This window comes from Hyalella azteca, unplaced genomic scaffold (genome assembly GCF_000764305.2).
Source record: "Hyalella azteca isolate HAZT.00-mixed unplaced genomic scaffold, Hazt_2.0.2 contig17204, whole genome shotgun sequence".
NCBI classification, from domain to species: domain Eukaryota; kingdom Metazoa; phylum Arthropoda; class Malacostraca; order Amphipoda; family Hyalellidae; genus Hyalella; species Hyalella azteca.
The window spans coordinates 40,826-55,276 of NW_025946996.1; the positions used below are offsets into that span (position 1 = coordinate 40,826).

Here is a 14,451-nt window from a genome sequence, read left to right on the forward strand (position 1 = left end):
CCAATCCTATAGTAAATTTTTCAGATAATTGTTAGCAAATAACTATTTTGCCGTTAATTAATGAAAATTTCCATTGCTTCTAATCAATAATTATCCATTGATTGTAACATTTACCTTTAAGCAATGAAATAAATTACGTATGATTTTGTAAAATACTTTGCCTTGTAAGCTAAACAATATTTTTCAACACATCCGGAGTGACAAATGATAAGCCAACACCTCGAGCTACAAGATTAACGTAGACGTGTAAAATTTCGCTGATTAATTCTCAATTTTTCATGCTGCTTGAGCACACATTTTAAGCCGATGACATATAGGATAAATATACCTACTCGTTTAAAAAAAAAATGTTGGCCTCAGACGCTTCAACAAAGAATGGAGGTAGATAAAATCATGACTATCTACTTTAGAACGATGATTAGAAGCGAGTCATCAATTGCTCACAATCTTAGTTTTTGCTGCCTTAATGTGAATGAAGTGCACTGCTGAGGAAAGAACCATTTGATTCTATCAGAAAATTCCCGTTTAACTAGTGTTAAAGTTTCCCCAGTGGCCGAGAGGGGAATATAGAACTGCCTGTTATCCGTGTCACATACACAGACCGATAAATCATCCACTTCACATATACACAGAACGATGAATCATCCACGTCACAAATACTGTACGATATATCATCCACATCATAAATACAAAAAAAAAATAACCATACAAGTCAATAATTTTTCTTACTCTGTAATATTTTATTCGCATAATATTCAAAAATCGCTCATTGTTCACGCTGCTAATCACTTGGCTTTAGACCATCACATAAGCTGACAAGTTCCTCGCCTTATCGAGTATGACTGACAGACCATGAGTCTTTTTAAAAGTGCATACTGTGTACGATACTAGTCTTTCATGCATGTGTTTGACGTATTTAAAACTTCAGAGACACTCGTGTTTCAATTCGAGTGTTAGCATTACGTAATTCTATCAAGAACTAGAGGTGCAATCCTGCACCAACCTAGTCGGCTAAATGACGACTAGGAGATACAAAAAATGACGACTAGGGGAGACAAAAAATGACGAACTGTAAAGTCATCACACGAGTTACTCACCAGGACCGTTCATTGTGCAGCCTTTGCCGGACTTCAGATCTTCCTGTTGTTTCCTGAAAAATAAAATCACCATGAGATAAGTTAACATGTTTGAATCATTAAAATTGTACCCTTGCACACAATGATACACAAATAGCTATAATTAATTGTTCTTAAACAATAAGCATTCGAGTGCATTTATGGTTACAAGCACTCCTGTCAAGAACCGATGTCGCGCTCATATACATAACAAAGATGTTGATTGTGAACATTTATACGCAATAAAAATAAAATCTTAAACATAAAAAAAGTCAGAAATTCATAGATAATCGTGAGCATGAAGACATTTCAAACATATTGTCACCGCAATACAATGCATGGTGTCATGACCGGCTATATGTATTGTCACCGCAATACAATGTATGGTGACATGACCTGCTATATGTATTGTCACCTCTAAATAATGTTGAGTGACATGCCTCGCCAGGTGTATCGTTCGCATCAATTTTCCAAGTTGCAACTTGAAGAAATGTAGGTAAGAATTAAACGTTTTCCCGATACTTGTTCTCTCAATTTGCGTTCTCGCAATTTACGAACACTCATCGTATAGACATCTCTGAGAGCAAGCACCGCGGAAAGAAGACACAAATAATAATTTAGTTAATACGAATTTAGCAAATAAATAGTGAAGAGCAATAGAAAAAGATAGCATTTAGAATTGATAACCATTAGTTAGAGAGTACTACTTACTACCATTCAAGTCTAATCTAAAATAATAATAATCGTATGTGAATAAGGTATATTGTTTTGCAGAGAAAACCCATAAAAAATAAATCTTGAAGATTTAATTGGGAAAATACCACTTAACACGCGATGCTAATGCCATTCGGAACGTTAGGTTTGATTGTGAATAAGAAGACTACAGCAGAAGCGAATTTGCTTCTGCTTCACTTCGGATATTGTGCCATGTTTCTTGATGCAGCGCAAGTGCACAGGTGAAGCAGAGTTGTGCAGATGAAGCAGAGCTGTGCAGATGCAGCGCAAGTGCACAGGTGAAGCAGAGTTGTGCAGATGAAGCGGAAGTGCACAGGTGAAGCAGAGTTGCGCAGATGCAGCGCAAGTGCACAGGTGGAGCAGAGCTGTGCAGATGCAGCGCAAGTGCACAGGTGAAGCAGAGCTGTGCAGATGCAGCGCAAGTGAAGAGAAATAAATACATGGTTGTCGTCACTTTCTCTCCCTGACCTGCGCCATCTGGACACCCCAGACATGACTTGTTGTCTCCACGCATGAGACAATAACTTGGTCATAAGTAACTCCTCCGTCAGTATTTGATATCATTTATCAATTACCGTAGTGAAGTTATATTAGTACCTACATTTAAATTAGTATTGTTACATTAAGAGAGAGATTAATAGTATTAATTTAATATTAATAGTATTAATAATATTAATTAATAGTATTAATACTATTAATAATAGTATTGTTACATTAAGAGAGAGATTAAACTTCCGATAGAGAGCAGTACAGAACATCAAGAGGTTTGATTAGTAACCTCGTAGTGCTAGGAATATATATATATAAGCCGTCGCTATATAAATGTTGTTCGCATCAGAGGTGTGGAGAACTGGTGACGCTAATATACCTGCTGCCATTACAAGGTGTGCAGAACTGGTGACGCTAATATACCTGCTGCCATTACAAGGTGTGGAGAACTGGTGACGCTAATATACCTGCTGCCATTAGTAAAATGCGGTGCGCGCGGTGGCGGGGGCTCAGCGTAACAGGTGCACGCGACTTTGCGCGCGGTAGACCAGCGCGACGGTATTTAAAACGATATTAGGTATACCTACGAGATGTGAAAGATAAAAAAAGTAACATCGCTACGTTGGGGATATGGAAGCTCTGCCCTGCAAAGATTATTAGCCACAATACGCAATGCGGGTCACCAGCACAGCACCTTTGATTGGATACTCTGATTTTTGGACGAGGCTGCATATGCGTGCCTTCGAATCACATTTTCTCAGCCATCTCCTATTTGGTTCTTCGGTCGAGTTACGAAATACCACAAAAGATTGAAGCTCGACAAGTAGAAAATTATTTTTTCGATCATAATTTATTCTAGGGGTTATACAACTTTGCCAATATCCTAACTTTGGCATCAAATCCAGTAAACACAAATAGTGATTAAGTAAGCCGTTAGCTTTTAACAGCAAGAACCGCCTAAGTGAGTCATCATTTAAATAGGAGTTTCCACGTTCATGAAAATTTGTGGGAACGTCTTCAACAAATTAGAATATTCAGAAACCAATGGGACAAATATGGTCGGGAAAATAATTAATGTACACAATTAATGTAAACAAAGGGGCGAGATGACACCGCTGGCGCCGCCCGTAAGCAGGAAGCTCATCTGGGCGATCAAGCGCGACCATCTGGTGGATGACTGCTTATTTCAGGCCATGCAATAACAACCATCTGGCTGATCTACCATCTACCAACTAACAACCATCTGGCTGATCTACCATCTACCAACTAACAACCATCTGACATTTCAATGGTCGCCTGGCTACTCGGCTGCGCATTTAATCCCTTACAATTCTAATATAAATTGAAAAAACTCCATAACGTAGAAGTTTCTATCGATTTTTATATTTGGATTGAAATCCAATGTGATGCAACTACCTGTAGTTTCCCATGTTGGTACACAAGTTTTATTTATTATTACATTTATTTTATCGTTTTTTATACTTGCCGGCAGGTCAGAGGTCTTCGTTACTAAATATAAAAGATTTAACTTTAGCCACCACAATTCAGTGACTGATTTTTATACCGGATTGCCATTTGATGGCTAATTCTCAATGACGTCAAAAAGCAGACATGAAAAACGTTTATATATACATCAAATTTCTGCAATGGTATAAATTAAGATTATATTACACTAAGCGATAGTATTCTCAATCGCGAAAGCTGAAAAACACATACATTGGAGCATGATTTCATGGTGCATGCTGTACATAAACGTAAAATAAATTAATAAAATGAACCTAAAATGACAACTGAAAAATATTCGCGAAAGCTGAAAACACATACATTGGAGTGTGATTTCATGGTGCATGCTGTACGTTAATGAAATATAAATTAAACTTAAAATGACAACTGAAAAATATTTAACTTAAAAAATAGCTAGCTAGCAATCACGAAAAATTCTGCGGGAATTTGGAACGCTGGAACTTCGCTGAGATTCCGGACACGGAAGTGAAGAGACCAACGCAGCAGCGTTACGAAATATTCCCGTGACCTTAGAAGAAAAAAATACGAGGAGAGAAATTCTTCTGGTTTATATATGGGACCCCTTAAGTAAGACCATTGCCCCGTGACCTTAGAAGAAAAAAAATAAGAGGAGAGAAATTCTTCTGTTTTTTTTCTCAGGGACCTCTCATGTACGACCATTGCAAGGATGAATAATTATGAAATTAACGATTATTTCTACAGTATTATATATTATATTAAACAGACACGATTATTTCTACAGTAGGTACCGTTATATATTATATTAAAATATCTCCAAATATTTTTATATATGGAGAGATGGAATGTTATTGTTAACATTTCAAATATTTGCGTTGGATAGAAGCGACAAAAACAAATTTTCATATTTGCAGGAACTTGTACAATGAAAACTATGCCAGAGATAGCAACAAAAAAAAAGTAACAAACGATATCAAGAAATATTCGAAATAACTAGCACCGCTGACGAATTTCATAAGAGTCAAACTGATAACGAACAAAACGATCAAGACAATTAATATTATAAAGTCAAATGAATTTCGATGATAAATGAATAATATTTCCAGCGACACTAAACATTTTGGATCCATGCAATGAATAAGAATTTTACACAACGCAATTACAAGGTAAAACAATTAACAAAAGAGCAAATATGGCCATTAAGACTTCTGAATCTCAACATTGTTATGGTCATAAAATCTTGAGAGTTACCGTATGCGTAAGCGCACAATGTTGATGACGTGTGGTCACTGACCCTTTTTATATTGCATTTTTCCCCATGGAATTTACCAGCTATTTTCATTTTTACTTCTTCTTGAGGAAAATTTCATAGATGAGAATAAATACACGAGGAAAAATGTGTACAAAAGTTCTCATTAAGAGAATCGCGTTCAGCGGTTGAGTCACGAATGAGTTCTAATTCTGAATTGGCAAGCTCTCGACAGAGTGAAGAACAATTTCACTCATTCCTTTCGAACAAAATTCGTACTAAATGATTGCTAACGAAACAAAACAGCCTTGCTCGTCCATTTCACTTAAAATTTAGGAAATCCAACCTCAATGAGGTCCTATAATATAAACCTTAGGTTTATTAAAGGCCTACTCGTATCACGAAAATGTCGCCCTAAGACCACGGGAAGAACGAGCGGCACACCCGCACCGCGCGACAGCCAGGACGGCACTGAGGGGAGCTGTGCAGTGCAGCTGCCACGCGCCCTCGAGGGGTGCCAAGTGGCAGGCAGCTGCGGCCCTGCCGGCAGATGGTCAGCTGCAGCAGGTGTGAGGGATGCAGCTGTTCAGCTGCAGCAGGTGTGAGGGATGCAGCTGTTCAGGGTGGTCAGCTGCAGCAGGTGTAGGTGTGAGGGATGCAGCTGTACAGGGTGGTCAGCTGCAGCAGGTGTGAGGGATGCAGCTGTACNTGTAGGTGTGAGGGATGCAGCTGTACAGCAGGTGTAGGTGTGAGGGATGCAGCTGTACAGGGTGGTCAGCTGCAGCAGGTGTGAGGGATGCAGCTGTTCCATGCAGAGGCAATCCTTCACAGGGGCAATCCTTCACAGGGGCAATCCTTCACAGAGGCAATCCTTCACAGGGGCAATCCTTCACAGGGGGCAATCCTTCACAGGGGCAATCCTTCACAGGGGCAATCCTTCACAGGGGCAATCCTTCACAGAGGCAATCCTTCACAGAGGCAATCCTTCACAGAGGCAATCCTTCACAGAGGCAATCCTTCACAGAGGCAATCCTTCACAGGGCTTTCAATTTAAGCGACCACTTTTATGTTACGGAAAAATTTTGGTGATCGATTTTAAAGTCATTAATACTTGACCTAAGGCGATTTGCTCACCCAAAATAACAACGTTGATAACAGTTATACATTGTACTAAGATGGGCAATAGAAATTACGAAGCACTCCGACAATATAGCTTCACGTTAGGCCTTCGATATACTATAGGCATCAGCGCTGCATGCGTCAATAGGTATAAACATAAGGCATTAGGTAGGGAAGAGGCAATAGGCAGACATTAGGTGAACATTAGACATTAGGAAGGCATTAGGCATAAGGTNGCTGCAGCAGGTGTGAGGGATGCAGCTGTACAGGGTGGTCAGCTGCAGTAGGTGTGAGGGATGCAGCTGTTCAGGGTGGTCAGCTGCAGCAGGTGTGAGGGATGCAGCTGTACAGGGTGGTCAGCTGCAGCAGGTGTGAGGGATGCAGCTGTTCAGGGTGGTCAGCTGCAGCAGGTGTGAGGGATGCAGCTGTTCAGGGTGGTCAGCTGCAGTAGGTGTGAGGGATGCAGCTGTATAGAGTATGCACACAAATATTCAATGGACACCCACCAAGCAGCAACAGAATATCCAAGGGCGTTGGCGCTGTTGAAATTTAATGAGAATTACTACTAGGAAGGAAATCCTTCACAGGGGCAATCCTTCACAGAGGCAATCCTTCACAGGGGCAATCCTTCACAGGGGCAATCCTTCACAGAGGCAATCCTTCACAGGGCTTTCAATTAAAGTGACCACTTGCTTGGTACGGAAAAATTCTGATGATCGATTTAAAATTCATTAATACTTGACCTAAGCAGGTTTTCTCCAAACAAAATAACAACGTTGATATGAGTTATGCATTGGACCTAAGATGGGCAATAGGAATTAAGAAGCACTCCGACAATATGGCTTCAAGTTAGGCCTTCGATATACTATAGGCATCAGCGCTGCATGCGACAATAGGTATAAACAGAAGGCATTAGGTAGGGATGAGACATAAGGCATTAAGTAGACATTATGTAAATATTAGACATTAAGTAAACATTAGGCATTAGGTAAACATTAGACATTAAGTAAACATTAGACATTAGGTAAACATTAGACATTAGGTAAACATTAGACATTGGGTAAACATTAGACATTAGCAAGGCATTAGACATTAGATAGACATTAGGCATTAGGAAGACATTAGACATTAGGTAGACACTAGACATTAGGTAGACATTAGACATTAGGTAGACACTAGACATTAGGTAGGCATTAGACATTAGGTAGGCATTAGACATTAGGCAGACATTAGACATTAAATAGACATTAGGTAGACATTAGACATTAGGTAAACCTTAGACATTAGGAAGACATTAGACATTAGGTAAACCTTAGACATTAGGTAGACATTAGACATTAGGTAGACACTAGACATTAGGTAGACATTAGACATTAGGTAGACACTAGACATTAGGTAGACATTAGACATTAGGTAGACACTAGACATTAGGTGGGCACTAGACATTAGGTAGACATTATATCAGTTTTTTAATAAAGCCAGTTGCTGAGAAAGCGTTGTTGCTGCTCAGCCACACTGGTAAATTAAGCATCTCCCACGCACCGTAGCCGCGGCATCTGCCATCATCGCAGTTTTGAAGTGTAGCATCGTATGATGACATCATGAATACAACTGTCATCATTATCATTATTACAACATTATTACCATTGTTATTACATTATTATCACGAATACAACTGTCATCATTATCATAACATTATTACCATTATTATTACATTATTATCATGAATACAACTCTCATCATTATAGATATCATCACAACCGCCTAACAGGTCTATTATCACTGTCTTCAAAGGCACCACCATCATCACCAGCAAAGACACCGTCACCACCACCATCAAAGGCACTGTCACCACCACCATCAAAGGCACTGTCACCACCNCAAAGGCACCGCCATCACCACCATCAAAGGCACCGTCATCACCACAAGCAAAGGCACCACCATCACCACCATCAAAGGCACCACCATCACCACCATCAAAGGCACCACCATCACCACCATCAAAGGCACCACCATTACCACCATCAAAGGCACCACAATCACCACCATCAAAGGCACCACAATCACCACCATCAAAGGCACCACCATCACCACCATCAAAGGCACCACCATCACCACCGTCAAAGGCACCACCATCACCACCATCCACCTATCGCCTTGCCAAAGACGCTCCTCTGAACGGCCGTCGTGGGCGACAAGCGCCGTCTTGCCAGCCACACACAAATTCCTTGCACGAAATCCTTAAATAAATTACGGAAAGAAATTAGAAATTCCTTGTACGAAATCCTTAAATAAATAAATTACAGTAAGAAATTCCTTGCAAGAAATCCTTAAAAATAAATAAGAGAAACAAAAATAAATAACAGAAACTAATCCCTCGTACGAAATCCTATAATAAATTACAGAAATAAATTTCTTGCATGAAATCCTTAAAAAATAAATTACAGAAAGACATTCCTTGCAAGAAATCCTTAAATAAATTCCTTGTACAAAATCCTGAGATGAATCAAGCCCGGCAAAAATTGTTTGGAGGAAATCTTTGTATAAAAAAGCCGAACAAAACATCCTTGAAACAAACTCCTCGGATTAGGAAATCAATGAAAGGAAATTACGGAAATTCTTAGCGAGCAAACCTACGGTAATATTACTGAAACGATGAAATTTCTATCAAGTATTCCATGTGAATGACAACTTAAACAACTTAAAATTAGCCGAAAGTAACGCAGAACAAACGTCAGTTAAACAAAAACAATTCCGAGGTCAAAGCAGAAAAGAATGCGAGACAATATCTGTAAACTTAGCCTTTATTTTTATAACATGCGATAGTATATCCAAATAAAAGATTTCAGTATTCGCGGAAATTAGGTTATGCAGAGAATTAATAGCAGCAAAATAATAATATCAAAATAATAATATTAATATCACGCATAAAATTACATGATGCTGCATGGTTCATGGTGCTGCTAACGTGCCAAAAAAAGTGATGTTAGAGTCGATAGATATGGTCTTTACGAATCGAATGATACGTGTCTCGATGTTGTAGGATGATATTTGTGGGAGGAGATAGATTTTCTAAAGTACCCCTTTTTAGCCGTTTTCAATGAATTTCACGTTTTCTATCAATTTTTTCGAAAAATTCATACGAGCAAAATGTTTTTCTTTTTACATTTTAAGTATGTATGTGAAGTTTCATGATGATCGGATAATAACTGTAGAAGTTTCTCCGGGGGCAGCCCGGTCCCCTTAAACTTAGTCTTTTATTTTTATAACATGCGAAAAATACAAATAAAATAATTCAGTATTCGATAAAATTAGGCTATGTAGAGAATTAATAGCAGCAAAATGTCCTATCACGAATAAAATTACATGATGCTGCATGGTTCATGGTGCTGCTAACGTGCCGGTGTATGTAGAGGACGACATAACAGCATGCGAACAGCCAGCCATGCATAGTCACTTGAAGACAAGCAATTAAATGTTCGCGCACTTCTGTAACCTGAGGATACATTTCCACTCATAACTCCACTTGCCATATTCTATACAGTATAAAATTGTTATCAGCATTTAATACAGGTGCATCCATTTCACTGTCAAATATTTATTTCTGTTCCTAATTGCATTCAATTACAGATGAAGCCTGGACTGTCTGTTCAGAACAATATTTTACGCATACTTTCAGACACATACTAAATTATTGTCAACCGAAAGTTTCTCATATAATTATTAAAGTTTTTAGCTCCACTTCATGAGTAGTTATGCCTCGAGCTATTGTTCAGGGGCCATACTTTCAAAACTCGCTAAGTGAACGTAAGTACTTACGCTCTATTTTCTTGTCTGTGATTGGTGGATTTTGCTTGAAAGGCCGTCAATGAACGTAAGTACTTACGCTCTATTTTCTTGTCTGTGATTGGTGGATTTTGCTTGAAAGGCCGGCAATGATTGGCTAATGAACTTACGATCTCTTAACTTTTTAATAAGGAAACCAGGGCCTATACTTTCTAAAAAAGTTAAGACATCGTAAGTTCATCAACCAATCATTGACGGCCTTTCAAGCAAAATCCACCAATCATAGACAAGAAATTAGAGCGTAAGTACTTAGGTTCACTTAGCGAGTTTTGAAAGCATAGCCCCTGAAGTTCAGGCGTATACTTTAAAAAAAAAAAGTTAAGAGATCGTAAGTTCATCAGCCAATCATTGGCGGCCTTTCAAGCAAAATCCACCAATCATAGACAAGAAAATAGAGCTTAAGTACTTACGTTCACTTAGCGTATTTTGAAAGTATGGCCCCAGCAAATCGACACGCCACATTCGAGTACAAATCTACTTTCTTTGGAACAAAGACGCCCACGCGGCAGGCAGGAATGTCAGCAGGACAGCGACCGACCACCGGGCGCAGGAGGTTAGGAAGGTCACTGCCTGGTGCAGTCGTCTAGGCAGGGCGGTCAGCAGGTCTGGCCAGACGTCAGAAACTCGAAATAAGAAGACGAAGACTTCCTATTCTGCAACAAATTCTTTTATATTCTTGCTGTTCATTTCATATTCTTGCCGTTCATTTCGTATTCTTGCCGTTCATTTCATATTCTTGCCGTTCATATTTCAATTCTATTCTTGCCGGTTTGCAGAGGCAGAACGGCAACAAAGGAGAAAATATACGGATAGAAACAACCAAATGTATCGGTGAATCGAACTTTCCAACGGCTATGAATGTGAGTTATTGTGAACTACAGAAAAATGCGCGTTAAAAATGCGCGTTGATTGAATGTGTCACTTTCGCCTACATCGCTTCGAAGGGAAACTTGTGGGCATAATGAACGAAGGCAACTGCCAACCTTTCTCATCGAGCATGTAACTCTTCTGATGTAGAGATGAAAAACAAGGCCAACAAGCAATGCTAGTTTCGTCCAGAAGCTGATTTGTGTGACGTTGTTTGTAGGCCATAAATGGGAATTTCCAGTCATATTTTGGAAGATGTCACTTGGATCGGCTACAAGGAAATAAATTGCTAATCCTGATCGTCATGGTCTTTTAAGTCGGTGTCCACATCAGAGTTCTTCGAGTATATTGAAGAGTACATTTCTTATGAATATATATAAACATTATTTTCCTACGCTAAATGTCTCGCACAGATCAGAAAGATAAATCATAGAGGAAGCTTCGTTCAAATAAATGTGATCGTAAATCTCATCTAACACAGAGCCTAGCAACGATGATGGCAGATCACCATAAACAAAAGGATAAACTTCAGAGTCTGAACGGCCGGCATGAGGCAGAGAAGAATAGACCAGAGTGTCTGCAAGAGAAAGTTTCTGGTGGGTTTGGGGAGAGGCATGGAGGAAATGCCAGGCGGCACGCCTCTGAGCTCGTACTCCCAGATAAAGTTAGAAAATGAAAGCTAATAAATTATTTAATCCAGTATCTGTAATTCAAATCCCCTAACATGTATATGCTGACCTCGATGACCACAAATAAATCCTTGACAAAAACAACCGTTAACACGTAGTGCTCGACAATCATATTTTATTTCATGAACGTACACAATTTTTTATTTATTTATCACAGACGGCTACTTCATGGTCACTGACATCCCCGAGCACATTACACTCGCTCAGTCCAGGTATCGCGTTTACCAAACCAACAGAAAAAAAAAGACACACATGCCATGATTCTTTTTTTAGTTATTCTTATAGGAGCACTGGAAACTAGGTAGTCCATATAACCCCTTGCCTAAACTGGGTTTAATTGGTACCTAACAGTCTAACAGTAAAACGTGGTAAAGGGAAAGCGTAAATTCCAAGCCATGCTTCGCTCGGACGGTCGTGGACATGGTCCGCAGTGCGGAATTTCAGGAATGATCAGTTTCCGTAGCGCGTTGTTCATCTCTTACAGATGGTCTCTTACCATGTCTCTTACCTATCGGGAGGCAAGATATTTCAATTATTTTTATTATTATTCCAGAAATTAAAATGCAAAACTCTACATATTCAAACTAGTTGAATTGCCACTGTAGTCTTGATGACACAAATTTTACGTGAATGTAAAATGTAAAAAAAAACTGACATCGTGGGAGATACCAATGTTGGGGCAAAATAATAAAAAAAATGCGCTATCTGAATAAAACGCGTTATTCAATCACTAGTTTTACTGAAAATTCATGTTAGAATGGTTTTAATCTGAAATAATTTAGTCATCTTTTTTACACGTATTTTCAAACCATGCTAATTAACGTGAATCGAATTATCAGTAGAGTCTGTACAGACAATGATAAAAATTTTACAATGGGAATCAAGCCTAACTTGAGTATTCAATCACAGGTGAAAGTCTAAATATTATAATTGCATCTGAACAAATTTTGAAGCAAGCGAAATGCCAAAATAAACGCTAATCAGCTATTGGTTTCCCTTCCTATAGAGACGTATGGAGGAGACAGTGGCAATGCATCTCATTTTCTGAGAAGGAATTAGCTGCATTCTCACAGAAAATGCAGCTATGGTATACTGCAGTGTGTGATCATTGTCAGTGGACACCCAAAACCCGACAGACCTTATGGCTTATATGACAACACCTTAAACCAATTACACCTTAAGCCAGACAGACAGCACCTTAAACCAAGGTTATGAGAAGTGGTCTATATCGGCCACTCAATGATTCAATAAATTTATGTTAGTGAAAGAAAGGGTCGATTACTTAATTTTTTCTGTAAAGAGACAGAGAAGGGTAATGTAAGGAATCCTACCTACATAATAACTCAATGTAAGGAATCCTACCTACATATTATCTGAATGCAAGGAATCCTACCTACATAATAACTTAACCCCATAACTGAGGCCAACGGTCAGACACCGCGAGCTCAGCAGTGGGGTGCTCAGGAACAATCCCCCTAGGAAAGCGAAATCCCATAGGACTTCTGACGCGCACAGACACACGTCAGAAGTCCCCCCTGCTGGGCCTCCAGCATGCAGTTATCCATTCATCACGTGCCCACAAATATTATATATAACACTTGAGTCATGAAATTTGAAGATGATCTCTCTTCTGACAAACCTTTTTAATATTCATCTAACGGCAATAACAAACGCGTGAGCCCTCTTCATACGTACGGTGATGCCAAACACGCGAGTCATCTTAATAAAAAAACAAATGCAATATGCAATTCAGCTTGCAGGTTTAAAAAAATGCCAATAATCCTGAGAATTTTACTCATAATTTCGTTTTCCTCACGCAATATCACATTTCAATAAAGCAAAACTTTGCAGTGCCCCGTAATTGGCAATCAAGCACTCGCTTTCAAACTCGATTATTCTAAACTTGGCCCGGAACTCCAAGCCCTGCAGTGCGTCATCGGCAACAGGCGCGTAATGAGTTTGCTTGCGTGAATAAGTAAGAATTTTTCTCTTGTTCCAGGGCTAGAATTTGTAACAAAAAAAGCTTAATTGAATTTAAATTTCTAATAGAATTTCTAATAGAATTTCTAATAGAATTTCTAATAGAATTTCTAATAGAATTTCTAATAGAATTTCTAATAGAATTTCTAATAAAATTCTAATAGAATAACTGACCAATGAAACTAGTGGCAGCCAGTTGTGGCCTTCAGGGCTGGCTGCCACAACTGGTCTCGAGTGCCAGCACCTATGACGTCATCGTGATGGAATACGTTGTTCCGTCCCGCACCAAAAATGGAATGCTTCGCAACGTTACGCTATGTCTCATTTTATCTCTGGCAGTCTCGAAATGTTTCACAATTTCCGGAATAATTTTTTATAATTCGGAGCACAATTTTGTCCCGATTTCTAACTTTTTAGCGCATTTTCTCATTTATGGAAAAAATGCACTATTGGTGTCGCCATGTCCGTCCGTCCGTCCGTCCGTCTGTCTGTCCGTCCGTCTGTCCATGACCTCAAGTTTTCGTCAACGAGAAAATGCGCTCTCTGTCACACAGGGTTGATACGTTGTCAGTATTGGAGTATAGGGTTGCTAGGGTTGATACGTTGTCAGTATTAGAGTATAGGGCTGTCAGGGTTGATACGTTGTCAGTATTAGAGTACAGGGTTGCTAGGGTTGATACGTTGTCAGTATTAAAGTACAGGGTTGCTAGGGTTGATACGTTGTCAGTATTAGAGTAAGGTTATAGAATAGAAGTGTCAGCGTTGAAGAAATAGGCCCATGGCCTGTTGCCGATTCTTGAACTTTTCGTGACTTGATTCACAAGGGATCCGGCCTTTGGAACCCGATCTTTCCATAGCTGACGATTGATTGAGATAGCTG

At 39.3% G+C, this 14,451-nt stretch overlaps 1 protein-coding gene across 1 annotated transcript in view; it reads right to left on the bottom strand.

The window, feature by feature from the left end:
- The window catches only part of LOC108665130, a 66,359-nt gene that overhangs the window by 23,338 nt on the left and 28,570 nt on the right, over positions 1-14,451 (bottom strand). The window contains exon 6 of the mRNA XM_018151857.2: positions 1,098-1,150. Coding sequence (XP_018007346.1) covers positions 1,098-1,150 — 53 coding nt within the window. The remainder of the gene's footprint in view (positions 1-1,097; positions 1,151-14,451) is intronic.